Genomic DNA, 24139 nt, shown 5'->3' on the forward strand with positions numbered 1-24139 from the left:
AATGGCAAATGTTTAGTAAAGTTTGTGTTTGTGCCATATATTATTATTATTATTATTATTATTATTATTATTATTATTATTATATTAAAATTGCCCAAGAACTGGAGACGTATGGAATCAACTGCTTCGTTATGCAAGACAAGAATGGCACACAGTGTTGGCTGAGTGTTGGAGTTCTTGGCCTCAGAATCTATCAATATGAAAATAAGTTGAAACCAATCATTGATTTGCCCTGGGGTATACAAACAAATCTTAATAAAAGACAAGAAATTAATTATCAAACAAAAGAACAAGAACGCACCTGATTTTGTCAGGTATGTCCCACACCATCGCATCAACAAGTGCATCCTGGCTTTGTGTGAGGGTTACGATGAGCTGTACAAGGTCAAGAAACCAGATGTTTAAGGCCCGTCTGAATAATGAGAGGAGTAAACGAGAGTTTGAGGAGGGAAAGAAAGAGAGAATAGAGTGTGAGAAAGAAGTAAAGCTCTAACAGACTAAAGAGCAGTTCAGACTCCAGAGAGAGGAGGATACTCGGCAAGTAATACTGCTGCAGCAAGAAAGAGGGAGCACAAGAAGGAGGCTGGGAGGCTGGAGAAAGATAAACAAGCCGCCGAGGAGGCCAAGGCAGAGATGGAAAAACAGGCCTTGGAGGAGAGGAAGAAGCATGAACCAGTAATGGCTGAATTTGCTGAACTCAGCTCTCATTGCTCTCCTGGAAGAGACCAGGAGAGCAATGATGAGGAGGCCTGAGCCGAGCTGGTGCAACAGCCTTCGGAGGGGAGGAAGAAACAGGGACAAATGATGGCTGAATTTGCTGAACTCAGAGCTAAGTTTGCTCTCCTGGAAGGAAATAGGAGGGAGAAAGAAGAGATGGTCACAAAGTGGGAGCAGGTGGCTCTGTCAGCATTGAAACAGATAACTAAGGAGGAGTTGAAAGGTTCAGATGAGGGGGGGGGGGGGGGGCTAGCAAATTTGTCTAAAAACCATGACAACCAGCATGACAAGCAAGATGACAGTAATGTAGAAGACAGCACTAGTCTCTGCAAAAAGGGAGTAAGCCAGCTAACCAAGGCGAAGCTGGAGAATTTAACAGCAGCACAAAAACTGAAACTCACCCGAAACAAATGCCAAACTCTTGATGACATCCGTCCAGGCAGCATAGTGGAGCACATTAATAAGTTTGAATCCACAAGAACCCAGCCAAGGTGGTAAAAACAGCCCACAGGATTTGGGGGAAAGAGCTCCCCATCTGGACACGGTTTGTGTTCAGCATCTGCCAAACATTAGCAACATTAATTAGAGTCCAACACACCAAGCTCACAATGGCCCTCATTTACCTCGCTAACGTTTGACAGCACTACATAATGTTTCACCATACTGCACGGCTCAGGGTGTCTCTAGATGTTCCGATGTGCACAGCCTCTGCTGAAACCCAGACTGAGATCTGCACTGCAATGATGTTTGCTGCAGCTCCCTTCCTACATCCATAGGTGCATGAAGTGTGGGTGTGGAGGGGGCTGGCCACCAGGTGCTGCACCCCCCCCCCCCCCCGAAATGTGGGGATAAAGGTATTAGGGTAGTCTTTTCGGAAAATTTGGCATCACAGTACCCTGCATCCAATACTAAATACATCTTCATGCAGCTGTGCCTGTATACAAATGCATACTTACTACATACTTAGTATTTTGTAGGAATATTTTATGCTCCTAAATGCATTTTTATGCAATACATCTTGGGCTACATGACCAAAGCCTCTGGAATGCTTTCATATTGTCCAGTTACCATAGCTACATATATTACATCTGTTATTTCGTCAAATGTCATTTCTCAGTGTTTTTAGTAAACATTTTGTCCTTTTTTTGGATTACATGATCCAAAAAACCAAAAACAAATTCTGTCATATTATCCCGTTACCACGCTTACTTGGGGTACATCTGTTATTTTGGTCATTTTCATATTTCACTATAATTTGTCATGCTTGTAATTACTTTATTATTGCAATACATTTTGGATCACATCACTAAAACATTACCATGTTTATATGGGGTACATCTTTTATTTTGCTCAGTGTCATATTTTACTCTACATGAATGTTTACTGATAATAAATACATTATTATTGGAATAAATCTGGTGTCATCTGATCAAAACATCCCAAATGCTGTCTGTTCCCTTGTCAACATGGGGTACATCTCTTATTTTTTGCCCATTTTAATATTTTAGTACTTTATATGAATATTTCATGCTTATAAATTATTATATGAAATAAATGTTGGGTCATAGACCAAAACATCCCAAAAACTGTCATACTGTCCAGTTCCTATGGGTAAATAAAACATGTATGTTATCTAGTCAAAATTAATTACTCAATATTTTAAATAAAAAAAGTGGGCTTATAAATACATTGGTCCTGCAATACATTCTGGGTCACGTGACCAAAACCTACCAAACGCTCTCATATTGTCCAGTTTCTATGTCTGCATGGGCAACATCTGTTATTTTGGCCTTTTTCATAGGTACACAGGTAGCACACCTACACTTCAACTTAATTATTGTTACAACTGAAAAAGGGCTAATAACATAGCTTACTTGTGGCTATTGACGCCATCAGACATAGACGTGATAGTAGTGCAACAGATCTGCGCTCTCAGGAAATAAACCCAATGAATCGCGCAGTTTTAAAATCCCAGGCTACAAAGAGTGAAATAAATTGATGCATCGCATTGTCTTGTAATTTTATGTCACTTTATTTAGGTTTTCTGTGTCATCTTATTAAATGTCGGCGTGCAGAGATTCCATGTCAAATGTTTTCCGCCATCCACCCCCCCCCCCCCTTCCCGTCTCTCCCGCCCCCATCCAAACACATCCAACCTCCGTCGCCGTCGAGAAGGAACAGGGAGGAGGATCAGGATCGGGATCGGTTCTGTCGCGGCTGCTTTAGCTACACGTATTACCGCTCGTTTTTTTAGTGTCTTTTCACCTTCTAGCAGAGATATAGTGAACAGGGCTCTTGTGCTGGATACCGGGAGGACGGTATGGGAGGACACACGGCGTTTCTGCTGTTACTGGTGGCGACCTTGACGCTCTCATCCGAGGTGAGTAACGGAGAGATCCAAGCAGTCTGTGACAGAAGGTGGGCTAGACGTTCCCTGTTTTCCCCGGGCCTTCTGGCAACATCAGCCAGTCACCGCACCACGTCAGATTCAATAATATAATAATAATAGTTAATGTAATCTTAATTTAATTCGTTGTAGGCTACTACATTCCACAGATGACACGAAAGCATTATTGCGATGTTAATAATACTGACTTCCAAAACATTGCTTATTACAAGGATTTGACTGCCAACACGATCTATTACACTGATTTTCGGAGACAACTTCGTGGAACACAATTGTGTTGATTTACCAGGTGTTGGTGTAGACAGATTACTGCGTACAATTAGCAAACCCATAGCTAGCTTTGCTACCAAGGCCTACCGTTAGATGTCAGTGATTGACAACTTCCCCCTGCCATGTTGGACTTGACATGGGTGTGTGTTTTTTTTCTTGAACACCCTTGTGTGTTTAATGTTGTGTTGCAGTTTTACCTGCGTTTTTTTTTTGTTCTTACCACAGCCGTAATGTGAAGTCGGCTAACTAGCATGTTTTCCCAAATAGTTGTAGCAACTGCAGTGGACGAGAAACTTGCGTGTTTGTCCCTTTAAACCGTTTACACAACAGCCATATCTGGCAAGTACAACAAAAGAAAACATGACGAGTAACCCACAGCCTCCCTGTATCGGCGCTTTTTTTCATGACAAAGAAAATGTCCTGCGTTTGTTTTCTAGGGTAGCTTTGGCCATGGGCAGCTCTGGGGTGGTGGTGATACTGCTGAGGAGGAATAAAAAGATGCAATTTGACATAAGCAAGATGGCGCCTGCAGTTTGCCGCTGCTGCGCTTGACCAGAGAGAATTAAGGTTCTACAGCTCAGGTCACGCTGACAACAGGGTGAACGAGGCTTGCATTGAAATGTATAATTTTATCGGTACAATTGATGTTTTTCGTCACCTTTCTAGGTGCATAGATACAAGTAATATAAAGACAGTGTCTACTGCGCAGGCCCAATATATCACCCTCAGCTGCCAGCTGCAGTGACAAATGTCATATGTAGCATTCAAATACATTCCGCAGTCGACATACCCGTGCTATTCATTGATACTATTAGTTTTCTGTTTGCAAGTCATTCATTACACTAATTGTTACAGTTGTATTTACAGCTCTTATTACCATACTGTCTGATAATAGCTTATGACCGGGGCTGGGTAATATCTGGTTATTTATCGAATTTTTGCAAATGTGAAATCATATTGTGGAATTTTTTCTCTCAATATTGAATATCATGATGCACAATTTGGCTGTCTAAATCAGAGGTAACGAGAATTTTTTTTCGTCTGTCTCACAAAATGATTTCAGAAATGTATGAAAGAATTTGCTGTTATTTCATGAAATGAAGAATCTTTGGACTGTTTGGTGCACAAAAGAAATTTGTGGCTGTGGGGTTTGGCAAATTGTGACAAGGACATTTCAAATTTTCTTGAGATACAAAATGGTTCATTGAAAAAATAAGCATCAGATTAATCAATGATGAAAATACTCCTTAATTGCTGGCAGCCCTAGATTTCTTCAGCGTATTCCACTGCTATGCTGCATGTTTCCAAGCTACAGGGCAGGCTGAGTCATGAGGGCTCTACTGCAGCAATATGATAACCTTTGTGCACTCACTGTCACAATCCCCTTCACAATCATGCTCAACTTTTTTGAGCTTCTTCTATGAAGTTAGAGCAGGTCAAACCAGTTAAATCAATATAATCTCATCCCATAATACCACAGAACAATTTACTATTACACCAAGGCTCTATTGAGCCATCCCTTTAACTATTTTAAGGTATTTTATATTTTAGGGAGTCTCTTGAGAAGGGTATCAACCACTGATATGTGAACTCTGCCGGTATCGACTGATCTCTCATTATTTACTATGTGAATACCACTTGCAGTTTGTCTGTTCTAACATCAAGAGCAGGATTGATGCATCACATGTTAGTCAGGGCACTTCAACTAAAAGGAATAATATCACACATTTTTAAAATGTATGTACAATACTATTCAATAAACCAATGAGAAGAACTGGGCTATCCCATTTCGTCTCATGGGAGGATTATAATGTGCATAACTTAGTCTTTTTTGGTGTCTGGCAGCATAAGAGAGGGCTTCGAGGGAGAGCCGGATTTAAACTTCCTCCTATTGTTTCGCCACAGAAAAAGGAAGGAGAAAGTGACAAAAAAGTCCAGACACCTATTTCCTATTGGACAGTAGAGCGCCTAGAACAGCTTACAAAACGTACCTCATATCTCAGCTGGACTTTTTGTTTCTCTGTCATGGCATCACTTTCGCTTTTACAGGAATTCAAAGAGGAATATCTTTTTACTAAGCTTAAAGGACAGCCCAACAAAGGGCACATGCGCTGCCCTGTGACTGTCAGGCTTAGCCTTCTGGCTTGAGGGCTTAAAGGGATGAAACTGAGTATCTTGCCTGGATTATGCTTAAACCTGTAGTTATTTACTTACATAATAGCCTAAATGTGCACTTATATAGAGTAATTTATAAAGGACTATATCCTTGCAGCATGTTAATCCCAGTACTTCATATTGAAACAGATTTATGAGAGAGGAGGAAAGAATGAGATATACTCAAACCCCATTAGTAGAAAAAGTTCTCACTGCTGTCCTGTCTTTTGTCTTGTTCATCCAGGTGCCGGCTGATGACTCAGTGGGTTTGCTAACTGAGCCCCAGGTGGCTATGTTCTGTGGAAAGCTCAACATGCACATCAATGTGCAGACTGGCAAATGGGAGTCTGACCCCTCGGGCACCATGAGCTGCATTGGCACCAAAGAGGGCATCCTGCAGTACTGCCAAGAGGTATTTAAATGGCGTGACAGCAAGTCACATAATGCAGTAAAAGTAAAAGAATACAACATCCTTTCCTGCTTTTCTCCAGGTGTACCAAGAATTGCAGATTACAAATGTTGTGGAGGCCAACCAACCCATCAGCATCCAGAACTGGTGCAAGAAAGGCCGCAAGCAGTGCCGTAGCCACACGCACATTGTGGTGCCATACCGCTGCTTGGGTAGGTTATTTGTAATGATACAGGTGGTTGCTGACCATGTACAGTATGTGGAAAATGGGTGTACGGACTATCTTTGATGAATAACATTTGTGTTTCAGTTGGTGAGTTTGTGAGTGACGCCCTGCTTGTTCCTGATAAGTGTAAGTTCCTGCACCAAGAGCGTATGGACCAGTGTGAGAGCCACCTGCACTGGCACACTGTAGCCAAGGAGGTGAGGAGAATATTATGCATCACTGTATCAGCCTCATATGTGGTTGTCTACCGTCTTCTTAGTGTTCCACGTAATTACATCTGCTCCGTTTGTAGCAACCCCAGCAACTCGTATAGATGTATGGTGAAAGCTGTTTGATTTGGCGCACTAGTCAGAAACAGTTCCTGGACAAGTCACGCGTGTGTGCTTCAAGCATTACAGCAACACCAATGGGTCACATTTTGAGATGCATTTACGCGTTAAATGACAGACTGATGTTCTTTTGAATTCTGTAGATCAAGCCAAGATACAACATTTTCATAGGTCAAAAATTGGACGCAGTGTTCACAAAATTGGCATTGAAGAACTTCAGACTAAGACTCAACAATGTTTCATATGGATTTTTGAAACAAACTTTGGATGGTCTTTGGTTTCCAGCCCGAGATCTTGCAAATTTCTTGACTAATTTTACCACTGGGGTTTGGTGTATTAAGCGAAATGCCTTTTGGCTTACAACTATTGATCAGTTTTCCTTTAAAAAACTGATAGAACCACAGCAGATCCAGTAAGCAAAATCAGATGGGGTTGTCATGGAAACTCTGCCTTGCTAATCCGCTAGGCCGTGTCATTGCTGCCTGCAGCTTTAGTCTATGTTATACTTGTTTTCTGCCCTCTCCATCCAAGTTCCTGCAGAGTGACTCAGCACTCCTTCATTTCTTCCCCCCTACTCATTTCTACTCTTCTCCTTGTCTGGCACTTTGTCCTGACTGGAGTTGCTTTTATCCCTGTTTTCAGTTTCATTCAGCATAAACAGTCAGTCCACATAGGCCACTGACTTGCAAACATTTATTTTCAAACCTTCATGATAAATAATCCGCACTTAACAGCTGCAGTTTGGACTCTCTCCAGTTTCCATGTGATCACAATTAGCTCTCAGACTGGTGGAGATAATTGAACGCTGTGTGGCCTGGGTGATGCTGTTTATATTAGGCGCCGTAGGATTTCATGATTAATGATTTTTCTTTATGAAAATCAGTCCTGCGGAGACCGTTCTATGAATCTCCACGACTACGGGATGCTGCTGCCATGTGGTATCGACCGTTTCCGAGGGGTGGAATTTGTCTGCTGTCCTGCTGAGGCGGAGAGAGAGTCAGACAGCGCAGCGCGAGACGGGGAGGATTCAGACGTCTGGTGGGGCGGAGCCGAGCCTGAATACAATGATAACAGGTATCATTCTTCTTTCATTTCATCACCATTCATCCGGTTTGACAGACAGAAAAACTCATTTTCGATGATGGTGATAATGAAAAGCGCTTCCTCTGCAGCATGCTGCGTCAGGCAGACACAGAGCCTGCCACCACTGAGGATGATGAAGACGAGGATGAAGAGGTGGACACATTTGAAAGGGATGAGTATACAGATGGCGATGAAGATGATGAGGAGGATGAGGACGAGGACAGCATGACCAACGAACGAGATAGCGATGAGCGCAATGCTAACATCGCCATGACAACCACTACCACCACCACCACTGAATCAGTTGAGGAAGTTGTTCGAGGTAAGACAGCGAGAGAGAGGGGCTTGTTCATTCATCCCCCTTCATGTTTATGATTGATTACACAAGTGACTTTCATTGAGGATTCATTTACATTTGATTTTTAATTTCATTCATTTTGTGTTACTGCCTATGTATGTGTACACATCTCAGCGGTTTGTTGGGCACCTGCTGAGTCAGGCCCATGTCACGACATGCTGGACCGTTGGTACTTCGTGCCTGACAAGGGCCGCTGTGCTCCCTTCTTGTTTGGGGGCTGCGGGGGCAACAGGAATAACTTTGACTCGGAGGAGTACTGCCTAGCTGTCTGCAGCAGCTCGTGTAAGTTCCAGGAATGGAGTCGTCTCAAGCCTGATTCCTGTCCTCAGGCTGCAGCAGACTCTCTGTCTCAGTCACACATTCTCTCTCTCTCGCCTTTTCATGAGATCTCTCGAAACAACTAGGAGCTCTGACGGGTGAATTAGATGGCTTATTCTCTAGCCTGCTGGATTTCTCCTTCAGTAAAAAAGAAAATAAATGAAAGGAAATGAGGAGAAGCGATGAAGGTCAGGAACCCTTCAATCTTCTTGGAATAACATTTTGGTTTAAGTACATTTCAGAAAAAGCAAAACACATTTTTGTGGCCAAAATGGTCCTCTTGTGGAGGGGCACCTGGCAATGTTTACATTGCCAACAGTGTGGCTATATAGTCGTGGCTGTAGTGTACGGTGGAATATGCCACATCAGACTTTACTCTCACAGACAATACTGTTCAATAATATCAGTTTAGCATAGATTTTAGTCCTTTTGTGTGATTTGGGGACCATTAGAAGAATCTGGACAATTGACAGCTTCAGCCTTTCAGCAGCCATTTGACAATGACAGGGTCATTTGAACATTGCAGAGGAAGTAAAAGGACAATAGAAAATGTCGTAATAAGGTATGACAAGTGAATGTCCCAGTTGGAAAGCAGTCAGGAAGGTCTGTCCTTCACTTTCACTTCATCGTTCAGCTCCAGATCATGTGATAACATCATCATTTTCTGACCAGTGACACTAACTGCCATGTATGACAGCATGAGGACAAGGCAGTGTGATGCTGAGCCCTGAATTCTGCTGCATGGGTTTGCATGTCTTTCACTGTAGAACGACTAGGAGCGTCTTCTGTCTCTCCTGCTCCGGAGTAGTATGAATAGAAGTTGTTGGAATACAATGTTGTCATAACCTGGCAAGTGTGTGTGTGTGTGTGTGTGTGTGTGTGTGTGTGTGTGTGTGTGTGTGTGTGTGTGTGTGTGTGTGTGTGTGTGTGAGCGAGCCGTGTTTTTATAGGTTAATGGGTTGATCTCATGTGTACACTTAAAGGTGCTTCACACTGACAAGTCATGACAAGAGTGAAGCGCCACACTTGTTACTGGCACAGCGTTTGCCCTGATTCTGACTCAGCAGCTCTCATCTTATCTCTGCGCTCCCACATCAAACAAAGACATATGCACACCCTTGTACTGGGAAACTAATCACACTTTGTCCCCTGATAGCCTGTGTGTTTGTTTGTATGTGTGTGTGTTTGTGTGTGTGTGTGTGTGTGTGTGTGTGTGTGTATTTACAATGCTCTTGTGTGTATCTAACCTATTATATGTTGTTATTAACACAACTATTCATGTGTGTTCCTTTAAATTTCAGCAATGGCTGTTCACTTTTCGCCTTGAGCTAAAATCAAAAACAGAGAATGTTTTTGTGTAATGTTGCCTCTATTGAATGCATCGTGTGTTTCAGAAGGCCAAGGATCAGTGTTTTTCCTCGTTCCATGCATCATCCTCTCACCTGTCCTCACGTCATTATTTGTTTTAGTCTGCTTTAACTACTGCTGCCTCTCACTCTGCCTTCACATGTTCCACGCCTCCTTTATTCTTCTCCAGTGCCCACCATGGCCCCCAGTGCTCTTGATGCTGTCGATCTGTACCTTGAAACTCCTGGCGACGATGAACACGCTGACTTCCAGAAGGCTAAAGAAAGCCTGGAGGCTAAGCACCGTGAAAAGATGTCTCAGGTGTGTGTGTGTGTGTGTGTATCATACTTAACGTCATTATAACATCCCTGTGTGCTCCTGTTGTCTTAGTTGCTTCATTTGCTTAATATGTGTGTCATGACACTTCATCTCTAGGTGATGAGGGAGTGGGAGGAGGCTGAGAGACAAGCCAAGAACCTTCCTCGTGCTGACAAGAAAGCTGTCATCCAGGTAGGACACACACCACTATGTCCTCCTTATTACGGAATTTGATTTGTAACTGTCAGAAGATGTACCTGCTGTAGCTGAGATACAGAAGGGGATTGAATGTACATGTGTGTGTTGTGGCGTAGTCAGCTGTAGGTTTATGTGTATGGAAGGGTTGTGAGTACAACTATGCTCTTCTTGAATAATCAATTCATCATAATTTGCTGTGGTGTATTATGATTGTATCACAACTAAGGGTGTGTCAGGCAGTCCATCCTCCATAGCTGTGATATAATCACAACATACCTCTGCCAGCATGGATGTAACGCTTTTTATGAAAACAGTACCAATTATGGCACTATGAAACACACAGGGGAAGCCGGTTTGGAGAAAAAAGGAATAACATGATAGTACCAAGGTGCTTTTTGTGGTCGCTTTGACTCCTGACACCCAAGGGCGTAGTCAGCCAGCAAGACCACTTCACACAGCTAACTGAGCTAACTGTCATGCAACAGCTAACCACAGGCAATATTATCAGACCATCAGTTAACTCTGTCAATCACCTTTGAGTTGGGCACGCTGCCATCTAACTGGCTGCATTCAGTCCTGGTTTGGTCATGTTCATTTGGAAACCATTCACATCCCTGCGACCTGAGGCAATCAGAGGGAAAATACTTTCCATATGACTTAGATTAACCCAAATAATAAAGTTGTGCGTTTGCACAGTAATCAGTGAGGCACAGTGACCAGAAACAATCTCCTTCTGCGTCATTGTGCTGTAAAGCTCTTTCTCACAACAGAGTTATGTTTGAAAATAGAACCTTAAACAGGTACATTACATTATAATAGTGGTACCTGGCAAAATAGTTTATACTGCCTTGTTTTTTGGGGGAAAATAACTAACCTAATTACTGTCTCAGTGTCTGCTGGCTCACTGGAATGGCTGTGACACACTAAATAGTCACATTTGATTTGTCCTGTAACATGTCCAAAGGGCTTTAAAGCCTTTAAAGCCTTTCTATTTGTCTAAGAATGTATTTGAAATGCAGCACTTCCAGGAGAAGGTGGAGGCTCTGGAGCAGGAGGCAGCAGGAGAGCGGCAGCAGCTGGTGGAGACCCACATGGCCCGGGTGGAAGCTCTGCTCAACGGCAGCAGACGCCTGGCTCTGGAAAACTACCTCAGTGCCCTGCAGGCCAACACTCCGCGGGTATTTACACACACACACACACACACGCATACACACACACACACTGGCACAGTAAATACAGAACTGTTGCATGAAATCATGGGTACACAGTCACTAAAAATGCTTTTTGTTAATCATTTGAAGTCCACATTTATCCAGTAAAAACAGAATGTTGTATTGGCTTTTTTTTTTTTTTAAACCACTTCCTTAAATTGAATAATTTCACGATAACAATTGCACCTCCAGCCCCGTCAGGTCCTGAGCCTGTTGAAGAAGTATGTGCGTGCTGAGCAAAAGGACCGCCAGCACACAGTGAAACACTATGAGCACGTCCGAACAGTCGATCCCAAGAAAGCAGCGCAGATTCGGCCTCAGGTACGCTGCCTCACACGCCCAGTCACTAAAGCTGTAATGTGAGGAGAGGATTTAAAAGAGATTTAATCTGTAAATATGAAGTCTACTCTTGTTTTCGGGATTATGTTCACCTTCTGTGTTCTGCATCATATCCATATTTTCTTCATCTTGTAGGTTTTGACCCACCTTCATGTGATTGATGAGAGACTAAATCAGTCTCTGGGTCTGCTCTACAAAGTGCCCAGTGTGGCAAATGAGATCCACAGCCAAGTCTGTAAGTGTTGACCTTGTTTTTTGTTTTTATTGTCTGATTCACTGCATTCTACATGTCCGCAATATCAGTCAGGGTGTGAAGTTCCAGAGCTTTTTGACAATTTGTGGTGTCATACGTCTTTACTAAAGAATCATCAGAATGAGTTTGCTTAACACCAACATTTTGGGAAATATGTTTGTTGTCAACCTTTTTTTTTTTAGTTCCAGACAAGCAGATAGATCCTCTTCTCCCATTTCATTATGAAGCTCCAGACTCTCGCTCTCATTCCACCTCCCATCATGTCTCCCACCCATCTGTCATCATGCTGAAACTCTCACACTCACTTTGTCTTTTGTCGTCCTAGTGGTCATAATACAGAGAGTCCAGTCAGAGCTGTCTCAGCAAGTCTCTTCTCTGCAGAGTGATGGGCGGGTGAGTCAGGTTGCACCCACTCACACGCACCATCTCATCCACTTATTTCACTCATGAATAAAAAAGCACCTCTGCTCTTGCGAGACAAAGTGCTCATGCAGATAGTGGATGCAGATGTGGAAATGGTTGGGGAAGGGCAGATTTTAATGCAAAAGGTGTGAGCTATTTATCTTCATATTTATCAGTTAGCTGTAAAAAGGATGGTCTTACAGGTATAAATTGTCTGCAGAGCAGCAGATTCTGACTGTGAGATCAAAGAGAGGATTTATTCTTCAGTTTTCCAAATCAGCAGATCAAAGACACGTGAACATTGGGTTTAATATTCATAGCTTTGAATGCATTATCACTTACAGCTGACAATGTTAGTGTTTTGTTAACTTAGAACAAGTCACTTATAGCTAAAAAGGGAGTGTGTCACCTCCCGTGTACTCTGCATGTTGCATCTACTGTAGCCTGGAAGGAACAAGCCAACACCTTCACGTATAGTTTGGTTCCGCTCATTTCCTCCGTTTTTGTCATCCTTAATTTTTCATCGGTGAGTACACAAGCTTGTAGGGAGGGTTTAGCTTTGTTGTTTCCGTTTTTTTTTTTTTACTGTAGTATTATTTTAGTAGGGCTGCACGGTGGTGCAGTGGTCAGCACTGTGGCCTCACAGCAAGAAGGTTCTAGGTTCGAGCCCCGGCTCCAGCACAGGATCTTTCTGTGTGAGTCTCCATGTTCTCCCTGTTCCTGTGTGGGTTCTCTCTGGTACTTCAGCTTCCTCCCACAGTCCAAAGACATCAAGAGAGGACGAAGCTGATTGATACTCTAAATTGACTGTAGGTGTGGCTGTGAGTGTGAATGGTTGTCTGTCTCTATGTGTTGGCCCTGTGATGAACTGGCGACCTGTCCAGGGTGAACCACGCCTCTCGCCCGTTGACGCTGGGATAGACTCCAGCCCCCTGCGACCCTTAATGTAGGAATAAGCGGAAGACAATGGATGGATGGATTATTTTAGTTCTGTTAGTTCTGTTATTTACACCAGAGAGCAGCGGATGGCTGAAACCAACCATGAAGATGAACATCACAGCAGACATAATCGCAGAATAGATGAGGACACACACAGATGAGGGAAGAGAACTAGGTCACGACAGCAGAGTTTCAGAAAACAAAGAAAGAGAAAACACATAAGTTAAAGTGGTTGTCATGGGGACAAACTCTGTACAAGTCAGGATTATGATATAGTTACTTCAGCATTATTTTCATCTTTTTACTAAAATTGAATCACAGAACAATCAGTGTTAGAAGTAGCACTCACCCGGATTTTGTTCTGGAAACGGTTGTGGATGTTTGTGCCTTCGGATGATGTTAGAGACACGGATGAAGTTTGTGATGCACCTCAAACATCAGTGAGCTCCATAGCAGCAGCATGGTTATTAGGGCCATGACGATGAGGGAAGCCCCTGCTCCTCTCCTCTTCTCTGGATGAGAAGGGTGAAGATTTTCTGATGTAAACAGTTTGAGAACCTTTTTTTTTTTTTTTTTAATAGAAAAGTGGGATCATATGGGAATGACCCTGTTAGCTAGTGTTGACGATTGTGTTGAGGGAGGGGTGAGGCGAGGCACTGCTGCTAAATTGACTGCGAATGTAACTAGATCCTACGCACTGATCCTGGAAGTCACATCACATCAGCTGGTTGGTGAGGAAAGTTACCTCGAAGCACGTCATGATAACATCTCCTCTGTCTCCTCGGTCTGTCCAGGTGGATGGCAGGATAAGCTACGGGAACGACGCCCTGATGCCTGATCAGGCCTACAGCTTCGCTCCCATGGACCCTGGCCTTGATGGGCTAGGCTTCATCCACCCTGAGAGCTTCAACCAGCCTAACACAGAGAACCACGGTAACACACGTGTGCGCACACACACACACACACACACACACACACACAGATCCACAAACTGGAAATATGATAGCTGTAGGGACACACACTGTTCGTGTGTTTGCCTCCTTTTTCTGAGTGAGTGACAGTGAGTCACAGGCTTGTCGAGGACCAAAGAGAGTCATGGACTGTTTTGTATCATCGCTGACAATCAGTGTAGAGTGTTAAGTGTTATAATCTCAGACACTGGGTCCGCTCGCGCATGTCATTTTCACTTGTAATTGGTCTCCTTCTTAATTTCAGTTGAGCCTGTTGATGCGCGTCCTATTCCGGATAGAGGACTCCCCACACGGCCTGGTATGGCTACTCATCTTTCTGAAAACATCTTAGTCCAGAATGACCACAATAAGTAATCCAGATGTAGTACCTTTGATGGTGCTTGCATGTAATTGTTAAATGTGTTTATTATTGGAGTGTTCATTTGCACTCTACCAGACATTCTTAAACTCCCAAACTGCCATCAAGCAATCATAAAATTTCAAATGTACAGTGTTCACATGCAGGACATTTTTCACTCTCCATATGCGTCCTCAATTTCAGTGTCAGCCCTGAAGCCAGAAGAGATGCCACAAGTGCGGATGGAGACGGAGGAGAGGCAAAGTGCCGGTTACGAAGTTCACCACCAAAAACTGGTATGAAAACCAGCAAATTCCAATAGTTTCTTTGTTCCTGTCGCTCATGGGGAACTGTTGGGTGTAAATTAATTGAAAGAATGTGGTTCTGCATGTAAACAGTCATGAGATATCATTTGTTGTGATTTGGGGCTATAAAAATAAAACTGACTTGACTTCTTAATACAACAGGTCTTTTTTGCTGAGGATGTTGGGTCCAACAAAGGTGCCATTATCGGGCTTATGGTTGGCGGGGTTGTCATAGCGACGGTCATTGTCATCACTTTGGTGATGCTGAGGAAGAAGCAGTATACTTCCATTCATCATGGCGTGATTGAGGTAAATGAATGAATGGAGAGTTATTTTAAAGCGCAGAACTCTGTGTATGGACATCTTTGTGTGTGTGTGTGTGTGTGTGTGTGTGTGTGTGTGTGTGTGTGTGTGTGTGTATGTATTAAATAATGTTCTGTTTTGGTGTGTGTTTGCCAGGTGGATGCAGCAGTGACACCAGAGGAGCGTCACCTGGCCAAGATGCAGCAGAACGGCTACGAGAATCCCACCTACAAATTCTTTGAACAGCTTCAGAACTAAAGAACTCGGCTCATCAACATTTTCTTCAGGCATACCCCCCAACCCCTCACTCTCACTCGTAGGGTCTGTTCCATTCTGGTCCCTTGTTCTCGGCCCTAACCCCTCCCCCGCAAAGGTGATGCAAAGGTGATTTTTATCATGCGTGAAACCTTTGCACTTGTTTATATCTCAGTCAGGGGTCGAGCCAAAGGATGTGGATATGGAACAAAGCCTTTGTATGTCCCGACCCCTTGACTGCACAGAGCAACACTTCACACACATTTGCCTGCGATTTGTCAGACAAGGGTACTTGATTCACCTGCAGATTTCAGCCAATCACAGTGAAACCATGACAGTGTTTGTACTGAAAACCCAACACCTTGATGACTATTTATATGGAGCCATTGCAGTACTGCGCTACCCAACAATGTCATTCGACTCTCAGTTCCATTTCCCCCCCAAACTGCTCCCCCAAAAGTGCAGTCCCCCCCCCCGCTCTCAGATGACAGCTGTACTATGTGTGGTAACATGAAGGCTCTTAGAGCTGGCAATGGGAGGGGTAGGGGCTCTCAGAGCGCCTTCTCCGTATGATTAAAGCCCAAGCGTTTCAGGTTTGTTTTTTAAAAAGGAAAAAAAAAAAAAAGCAGAAAAATATGCATAATCAAAATGTGTAAAAGTTCCAAGAATATTGATGTTTTTGTTCTGATTTTTTTTTTAATGTGTAATATATAAAGAAGGAGATTTGCTGTAAGTATATGTAGTGCATGGCAATATTGATGACAGATACAGTATACTGTATGTTGAGGTCCTCAGGAGCGGCCCTCCTCCTAGATATTTTAGCAGGATTGTACATTTCTAGTGTCTTCTTTGTGATCTTGTGATATGAAGAAGAGTTCAGAAACTGGTCTGTTTTGTTGTCACACAGACTTGCTTTAACTGAATCTTTGCTCTTTATGCTCATCTCCATGCTTCACTGTTGCGTTAGCTGCATGGGCAAAATACAAAAATACTCTATATGTAATATATGAAGTGTAATAGTATCCGAAAGGAAGATGATTGTGTTACTGTTTGCGTTTTATGCACTCTGTCATTTTGGAAGTCCGATGATTATCACTAAATTTTGTCCTTGATGCCAGTTCCACTGTCGTTACACGATGAGTTTCTAATAGAAGCAGCTCTTAAGACTTAACAGAGATGTGATCAATAACTTGGTTTGGAAAGTGTATCATTCCAGATCTACCATTCCACTGATTGTAAATATTTGGATGACAGGGCTTCCCCTGTCAATGGCCCACTTTTCATTATCAAAACTCTGAGTCTCCCCCCTCGTGTTCTTCAGTCTATATACACCCCCCCCCCTCCCCCCCAAACTCCACTTTCCCATTTAACCTCCCTTTCTGACTGTGTCAGTAACATTTTACAGCTCTGCACTCTGGACTGTACTTGATCATTTCTGGATTATATCGTCTCTTCTTAAACACCACAAATATACATCCTTTCACCAAATATCACATACACCTTCTATTTTTCTACATTTTCTGTGTACAATGCTTCTGTATGTCCTGTGGAGGATATCTGTTAAGTCTTGTAGTCTTCAGGAGGAGGTGAAGGGTTACCACCCACTGAGCGTCTCCTGATCAGACACATAACCCTCCTGATGTGAAGTTATTCAGGTCACCTCTGGTGAACATGATGAATGTGACATGCATTTATACCATAGAAATACAACACATATCACCTCTCTACCCTTAATCCACACACGTACACTCTTGAGCTGAAGCTCTTAATCGGGTGAATGTTTAAATTTGTATTGATACTCTGAATGAGGCAAGTGTGAAAAAAAGTGTCCCCCCTCCTCACTGATCCAGCAACATTCCTCTGTGTAGTTAAATGAACCATTTGCTTAGAGTAAAAGCTTTCTACACTCACTATACCATGAATAAAATTTTGAATGTACATATAACTTCTGGCTAACTTCTTATTTTGACTCTTTAAAGTGAATTGATGGAATACCAACCACACATTACGAAAATTACTTGACACTTTATTCCCCTAGTGGACAAAAAGGGTGCCACGATTTTAGGGAACAAACAAATAAAATACAAAATGGATCTTCTATAAATGGAAAATATGAAAATACACTTGCCTTGTGGCTATCAAAAACATGGATTATCGGTATATACAGTGGATAGTGATCTAAACTACAGACAAAGGACAATTTACACAAAGCTCCTAACTGGATCCTCAGTCTCATTCAGCCTTTCAGACAAGCACACAAAAAATGGCATTTCTCCGCAGTCACCCTCAAACTTCTCCCTCATCCTAAAAACACTTCTGATCTTAGTAAGTTTTAAAAGCTAAAAAAAGTTAACCTGCCACGCTTTAACTTGATTCAAAGCAAAGATGATAAAGTTGTTGATCTGCTCTGATCAAGATCAGTTGTGTCAAGCACAAGGAAGTAGATTTGATTTCCAATCATCAGTGGCGGGTAAACGTTGCCTGTGACAGCTGGAGAGCGCAGTGACATGGCCTCCTTCAACTGTCCTTATCAAGTGTTGTGGTGGCCAGTGTCACTGTGGTGATGGGCTGAGCAATGCCGTGCATCTGCATGCGAGCCAGTTTCTTCTGTTCACACTCAGTCACCAGACTGTTGAGCTCAGCAGCGCTGTAGCCGATCAGAGTCCTCAGGTCGCACACAAATTTGTAGACAAACCTCTTGCCCTGCACCTTGCTGATCATGTCTCCATCGTAGTAATACCTGAATGAGAAGAGCGGTCAGAATCAAGGTCTAATCACACATCAGAACGGACTTTATTGTTGTAAAACACGCACGCGCACACACACACACACACACACACACACACACACACACACACACTCACTCACTCTATTCAGTAAGGATAATGTTCACCCCTGGAAATAATAATTAAAATATTGATTTGCCCTCCCGATCACACTTAAGTCACCATATCCTTGCTTCACACATCAAAGGGTGGACACTTTTACACTTGCTTTGGAGTGTAAAATACAATGCTCTAGCTTCTTCATATCACCTAATAAACGGCAGAAACATACCTGAGAGCTCTGCTGAGTTTCTCATAGTTCATTGTTGGCTTGTTCTTGCGCTGGCCCCATTTTTGAGCCACAAGCTCAGGCTGGTTGAGTTTGAACTCTCCCTCCTCGCCCACCCAGGAGATGCAGTCTCTGGCATCCTTGTCTGTCAGCAGCTCCAGCAGGAACTGCCACAGCTGGATCTGACCGTTGTTGCCTGGCAGCAGAGAAAAAAAATAAATCTATTATAAATATACAACTGATTATTCTTTCCATGAATAGTTTGGGCTGTAAAAAAGTCAGAAAAAAGTCCTTCCGTCTCAAAGTGGTTCAATGGCGCAAAGACAGTTTGTTTGGTCACATGAGACAAAGGAAACTCGCAACAGTCATCTGCTTTTTCTCTGCATACACTTGGACTCCAACTATCATTTTTTTTGCTTTTCAGTCCGTCCGAACATCTAAAAGAGGCAGAGTCATGAAAAACAAACAAGCTGGGAATCCCAGTGTGTTGTGCGGGTACCTGTGCGGTTGCCAGGTGAGCTGCGCTCCTCTCCGGAAATACGGGGGGCTCTGGGGCCACGGCTCTGCTTCAATACCTTGATGGCTGTTGGTGTGCTGACCTGTGCCGGGATTATCTGCACAGCTGGAGACACAGATTCATACCACTGATTAGAACTTCAAGAGGAAAAAGGCAGTTTTGGCTAACTATAAGTGAACCATCAAGAGGGCATTATTCCTCTTCTAAAAATCAGACTTTCTGTGGGCCTGTGACCAAGTGAAAGGATCCATTGTGTATTTGATCAGATCAGGTATCAAGTGACTTTTAATGACATTTTGGGAGATTCTTTCTTCTTCTTCTTCTTTTTTTAAACCAGATCACCAGGCACTTGTGATATACCAAGTCTAATATTTCCGATCCCCTCAGCTTTATGCCATTGCCAGTGTCCCCCTCCACACCTGAAACAAGCACCTCGAACTGAGCGAACTAGCAGCAACCTGATGGCCCATTTTAGCGAAGGTTTAGATTGTGTAATAAGTCTGGCCTGCTTGGTTGTTTCTGTAATTTATTCATTCCGGCGCATCTGCTCACCAGTTTAGGAAACACTTTCATCCCCCAAGCACTGCTCTGCCTGGTTCCCACCCTGGTTTATCTCTACGAGCTCACCATCGCTGCATGTGGGCTTTTTAGTGCTGCCCATGCTAATTTGACAGGTTTACAGGAATGCCAACAAGTCACAGCATTTTTTTCTACTGTGAAAACCGGAACACCTGTGCTGGGACAGCGTCATGGAGAACTTACGTTGATCAATGGTGACTGTGGCGTCCCCTCCCGACTGATCCTGGCTTGCCAACACATCTGAAATGATTCATGGGTTAGTAATACGTTCGGTGACTCACATGTGACCATTTTAAAACATACCAACTCGATCACGCACACACGTACATTTGCGTAGCAGTTCCAGGTGACTCCAGAGAATCTCTCCGTTGGGAACCTTCTGTAGAAACTCTTCCTGGTTGAAAGAGCAGAGTTCTCGACCTGGGATGTGAATGCTACCTATTTCCATCTCATCAATATTAAACTCCTTCATGACCCACACAGCCCAGTGGATCACCTGGTCAGCTGTCCAGAGAATGGGGTCTGAAGAGAGAGGGGCCAACACCATATTATCAACACTTTTCACAACACTAAGGATTTAGTTTCTGACATGGGGGTGTTTTAATAAGGTGGTCCTCACCATATGGAATGCCAAGGCGAACCTGCTCTTTGCGGTAACCTTCCAGTGCTGCCGCCCAGCGTGTAACCTGCTCTGAGGTCTCATCGGACAGGGCAGATCGGTCCACAGCAATGAGTTGTCCCTCCTCCACCAGAGCCCCCTCCTCCCCGGATGCATCTGGATCAATCACCACCTCTACTGTTTCTACCGGCTTCACAATCTCCAAGATGTTCAGCTTCTCCTCACCTGAACCAGAGCAAAAGCAAATTTATAACGACATTGTGATGAGGAAGTGTGTCAGTAATCCACAGGGGTTTTGTTATGGTGTAACTCAGCACCTGGTTTGGTTATGATCTGCATGCTGAGCTGCACTGTGCCGTCTGTCTTCACTCCCTGATCAAAGAGGCTGTGATCAGGATGAAGCTGAAATAAAGAACACAACGGATGAGACAAAAGGGTCTATCAACACAGCAGTTCAAGGGAAGACTGGTGTTCTGACACAATATACACTGTAACTAAAGTCTGGAATTGCAAGCTGGGCGTTACCTGAATGTCCTGCAAGCATATCTCATATACATCCAGCGACAGTTGGATACGAGGCTCCAAAAGCTTCTTCAAATTGCCGATTGGCTCGTTGATGTCGATGTCTTGCTGAATCAAGTCTGATGTGGTGATGGTCTGCTCCTCCACACTTGGGAGGGAAAAGGAAGAGGAAGAAGTTGGAAATGTGTAGTTGCTGGGGGAGAAGCGATAGGCAATTCAAAGCGATACATTTCCTCACCCTTCCTCCAGGCATCCCTGTTTCTCCCGTTCATCAATCTCGATCTCTATCATCTCCTCTGCTTCACCTTTAGACATTGTCTTCTGCAAAGGAGAGCCAAGCTGCTGGAAGGTAACAGAGGATGTTTAGAGTGCATTATTTGAACATAGCCTTATTACCCTTATTAATCTAAAAAAAAAACAGAACGCACTTTGACACAGGAGATGTAACGAAGAGGTGACATCTCAAACTCGAATAAGCCTTCTTTTGAACTGCAAAACCAAGATCCTTCCACTCCCTAAATTCTACCCTGCAACAGCAAACTCTGCATTTATACACAGAATCTGTTTCTAAATATTATTTTTTTGCTGTTTACAAAATGCCCACGCTCATTCGGCAGACAACTACCCACTGACTTCATAAATGTTTATCGTAAATGTAAGTTTGTTTAAAAAAAATCTGTTCTTTCTATCCCTGAAACAATGAGACGCTGCCGTCTCAACCAGGATGAATAATCTGAATTTTACATTTTATACATAAAAAGTATTGTTTTATTGAATTTTAAGGTTTGTGTTCAAGTAGAATTCAAGTAAACAAACAGAAGCAATTCAGACAACAGCTTTACTGTAAACATGAGTTAACCTGCAGAAATGAAAGAAAAAATATGTCAGAATTATTTACCATCAATTCTTGCTCTCTAAATATCACCACGCACCAATGAAATTCTCATTCTCCTATCATTCGACCACTATTTACTGTAAACGCTTCAAAAAGGTGGTCATGGGTGCAGTGGGGCTGGAAAAATCCGCAGTTAATAGGTCATTCAATCATATTTACGATCAAACAAATATTTTTTTTGTTCCAGGTTCTCAGATATGTTTATAACTTCAGTATTTCTGTGGTTGTTTGTGTCAGCCAGTTAATATCTGTTATTTAAAAGCTACATAATTTATCACTTTTTAGCATTTTAAAACATTGGGAATAAAGAAAATAAACTGCAGAGCCACTTCATTGATCATAGTGTTTTTGAAATGCATTAGGGTTGACCAGCTAAATCATTCATGGTTGCAGTTAATAGCAAACTTAACAACACTTTAACGTCAATATTGTATTTAGCCAAAGTCCTTATGACGCTACTCGGTTGTCAAACAAGAGTAACATTTCACCTGCAGTAAGACAAACAAGAGAAGAAGGGGGTAAGGGGCGAGGGTGAGATGTGGATGGGAGAGAGGTGAGGGGTCTCAGCTGTAGAGGCCGCTCAGCCTCGACTCCTCATTGGCCGCGTGGGACAGTTCACGGACTCCTCCAAGTGCTAACGTTAGCCAACTCGAGGGCGAGGCTTTGGCGTCTAAAGGCCAGATGGTAGGCCACTATTTGCCCAACAATCTATAACTGCACGTATCTTCACAACATCATAACGTTACAGAAAACATTTACAGTCAAAAATTTAAACGCCAGGCTGCTCGTGTCGTACAGCGTCGCTGGTCGAGGGTGAATAAAGTTAGCCAACATTTTGCAAGCGGTTCCAGCGCGGGGCGAGGCAGCCCACCGCACAACCGTTGGACCCCGCATACTGAAGAATCGATAAATTATCATGCATACGCGTTACGCTTCGTAACTTTAATAGATTCATGTTTAATCGACTCTGTGGGTAGAAAACTTTTAAAACGGAAATAGAATAAACGGAAACAAAACAGCATAGGGCAAATGGAAAGGAGCCGGAAATCCTGGCTAAGGTTTACTGCGTTGTAAGACTTCCGAGAGCAGCCATCGACAAATACGTCGCCAGTTTTGGAGGAAAATTAAGACCAACGAGCCACTGCGATGAAGTTAACAACACTCGGTTAGACAAAAAACTGTAGCTACATGGAGAACTGTGGACTAACCCTGGTATTTATGGTTGGACGATGTATACGCACGGTGTGTTTGTGGCTGGATGGTGAAACAGAGTCGGAACAGCAGCCAGCCTCTCCACCTACTGCGACTGCTCAGCCACTGTAGTTAGCAACGCGGCTAACGGCGATCTTGAACTGGTATTAATGTCTTACTCGGAGTATTTCTGTCGTATAGTTGACGATTCACTTGTGTAAACCACAGCAGCTGGTATTATTCTCTCATCGGTGGGAATTAGCTCGGTAAGAGTCCAGATGGTAGGGGCCTCCCCTCCACTACTCTAACTAGAAATCAACAACAGTTAGCTTGCTAGCGAGCTACAAAACAGCGGGAAGAGTCCAAGCACGACCAACCGTATTGATTTGATTACCGTAATTAGTACATTTTCTCTAGAACCAACACATCTGTCTCAGATATACACATACCTCTTGAACTCCAGGCCTGGAAAGATCTCCAAGTATGTTCAGATATGGTAGATTAGTGGTCAAAATTCACACACAGTCGAAGGGAATCATGCAAGTTTCTTGTCAACTACACACTCTGAGGAGGGCGGAGACTAACTGGCAATAGAGAGGTTACCCTAAACTGGCCTGTAAGATTCACATAAACTGTCAGACTAACTCTAATTTAAGGGTGTTTGGATATTAATTTGGGACATGTGCTCGGGACAAACATGTATTCTTCATCTGAACTGCATCAGCTGAAAGTGCTTTTAAACTGAAGTCAATACTCGTTCCTCCCTCCATCCAATTCAGTGATAGGATTTATTCCCATTCTAAGATTTTAAAAAAGCCAACCTAAAATCAGTCAGATTGATATTAAAGATTCCTTTACAAAGACAGGCATCACCTTTTCCTCAAAACCTCATAACTAGGTCTAACATACAGGAGCCTCATTGTGACACTTTCATATTCAGGAACTGCAACAAGATACCACCACGATGTTGGTCAGCGGCCCATATTGGTTCTACATCAAGCAATGATTTACAGTGGATGTTATCTGTGTTTGGAAATGGCTGTGTGATGATAACTTTGATGTATTTCTTTGTAAAATTGTGAAAAATAAAATGTTTAAATGACCAATGTGGTACTCATTGATACACACACTCAACTATTACGAAACACACTTCCCTGTCTGGGAACACTCTTTATTTCCCTTGATATTCTGTTTTCCAAAAGCGACGAATCAAGAGTTGGATTTACTTTTTTTGTTTAATTTTTTCATTTTTTTAACCCATGATGATTGAGGCATAAACCACAATGAGTATTGATTCACAAGTTGTCAGCTGG

General features: G+C 43.0%; 2 protein-coding genes across 11 annotated transcripts; one reads left to right on the top strand and one right to left on the bottom strand.

The window, feature by feature from the left end:
* The first annotated feature begins 2849 nt into the window (after positions 1–2849).
* LOC147252228 (amyloid-beta A4 protein-like) lies at positions 2850–17394 on the top strand. Of its 2 annotated transcripts, XM_086220436.1 has the most exons (18): positions 2850–3097; positions 5793–5960; positions 6040–6169; positions 6268–6380; positions 7396–7586; positions 7685–7917; positions 8068–8235; positions 9809–9939; positions 10054–10128; positions 11154–11312; positions 11538–11666; positions 11820–11919; positions 12263–12330; positions 14073–14211; positions 14494–14547; positions 14791–14882; positions 15054–15200; positions 15351–17394. In XM_086220436.1, the coding sequence occupies exons 1-18, from the start codon at positions 3038–3040 to the stop codon at positions 15450–15452; spliced, it is 2259 nt and encodes a 752-aa protein (XP_086076562.1). In that variant the 5' UTR covers positions 2850–3037; the 3' UTR covers positions 15453–17394. The 2 variants fall into 2 exon arrangements, with proteins under 2 accessions (XP_086076562.1, XP_086076563.1); XM_086220437.1 differs by lacking the exon at positions 8068–8235 and having other exon boundaries at positions 2851–3097.
* Positions 17395–17460: 66 nt separating this feature from the next.
* gabpa (GA binding protein transcription factor subunit alpha) lies at positions 17461–23501 on the bottom strand. Of its 9 annotated transcripts, none has more exons than XM_086220443.1 (10): positions 23276–23501; positions 20979–21082; positions 20744–20888; positions 20536–20620; positions 20219–20443; positions 19927–20121; positions 19783–19839; positions 19003–19125; positions 18507–18699; positions 17461–18189 (listed from the first exon to the last, which is right to left on the bottom strand). In XM_086220443.1, exons 2-10 carry the CDS (start codon positions 21053–21055, stop codon positions 17967–17969), a joined length of 1323 nt encoding a protein of 440 aa, XP_086076569.1. In that variant the 5' UTR covers positions 21056–21082; positions 23276–23501; the 3' UTR covers positions 17461–17966. The 9 variants fall into 9 exon arrangements, with proteins under 9 accessions (XP_086076569.1, XP_086076568.1, XP_086076571.1 ...); XM_086220442.1 differs by having other exon boundaries at positions 20979–21079; positions 23276–23500; XM_086220445.1 differs by lacking the exon at positions 23276–23501 and adding an exon at positions 23006–23157.
* Positions 23502–24139: the final 638 nt, after the last annotated feature.

The sequence above is a fragment of the Aulostomus chinensis genome, chromosome 12, assembly GCF_037954235.1.
Source record: "Aulostomus chinensis isolate RoL2024-O1b breed Wild chromosome 12, RoL_Achi_v1.0, whole genome shotgun sequence".
Lineage (NCBI taxonomy): Eukaryota > Metazoa > Chordata > Actinopteri > Syngnathiformes > Aulostomidae > Aulostomus > Aulostomus chinensis.

Excerpts from the sequence above, each read along its gene's own strand:
- LOC147252228 (XM_086220436.1), top strand. The coding sequence starts at position 3,038 with ATGGGAGGACACACGGCGTTTCTGCTGTTACTGGTGGCGACCTTGACG. Across the intron at positions 3,098-5,792 it reads CCTTGACGCTCTCATCCGAG|GTGCCGGCTGATGACTCAGT; the intron begins GTGAGTAACGGA and ends TTGTTCATCCAG. Across the intron at positions 14,548-14,790 it reads AGGACTCCCCACACGGCCTG|TGTCAGCCCTGAAGCCAGAA; the intron begins GTATGGCTACTC and ends CCTCAATTTCAG.
- gabpa (XM_086220441.1), bottom strand. Across the intron at positions 20,444-20,535 it reads GCAGATCATAACCAAACCAG|GTGAGGAGAAGCTGAACATC; the intron begins GTGCTGAGTTAC and ends GCTCTGGTTCAG. Across the intron at positions 18,190-18,506 it reads AAACTCAGCAGAGCTCTCAG|GTATTACTACGATGGAGACA; the intron begins GTATGTTTCTGC and ends CTTCTCATTCAG.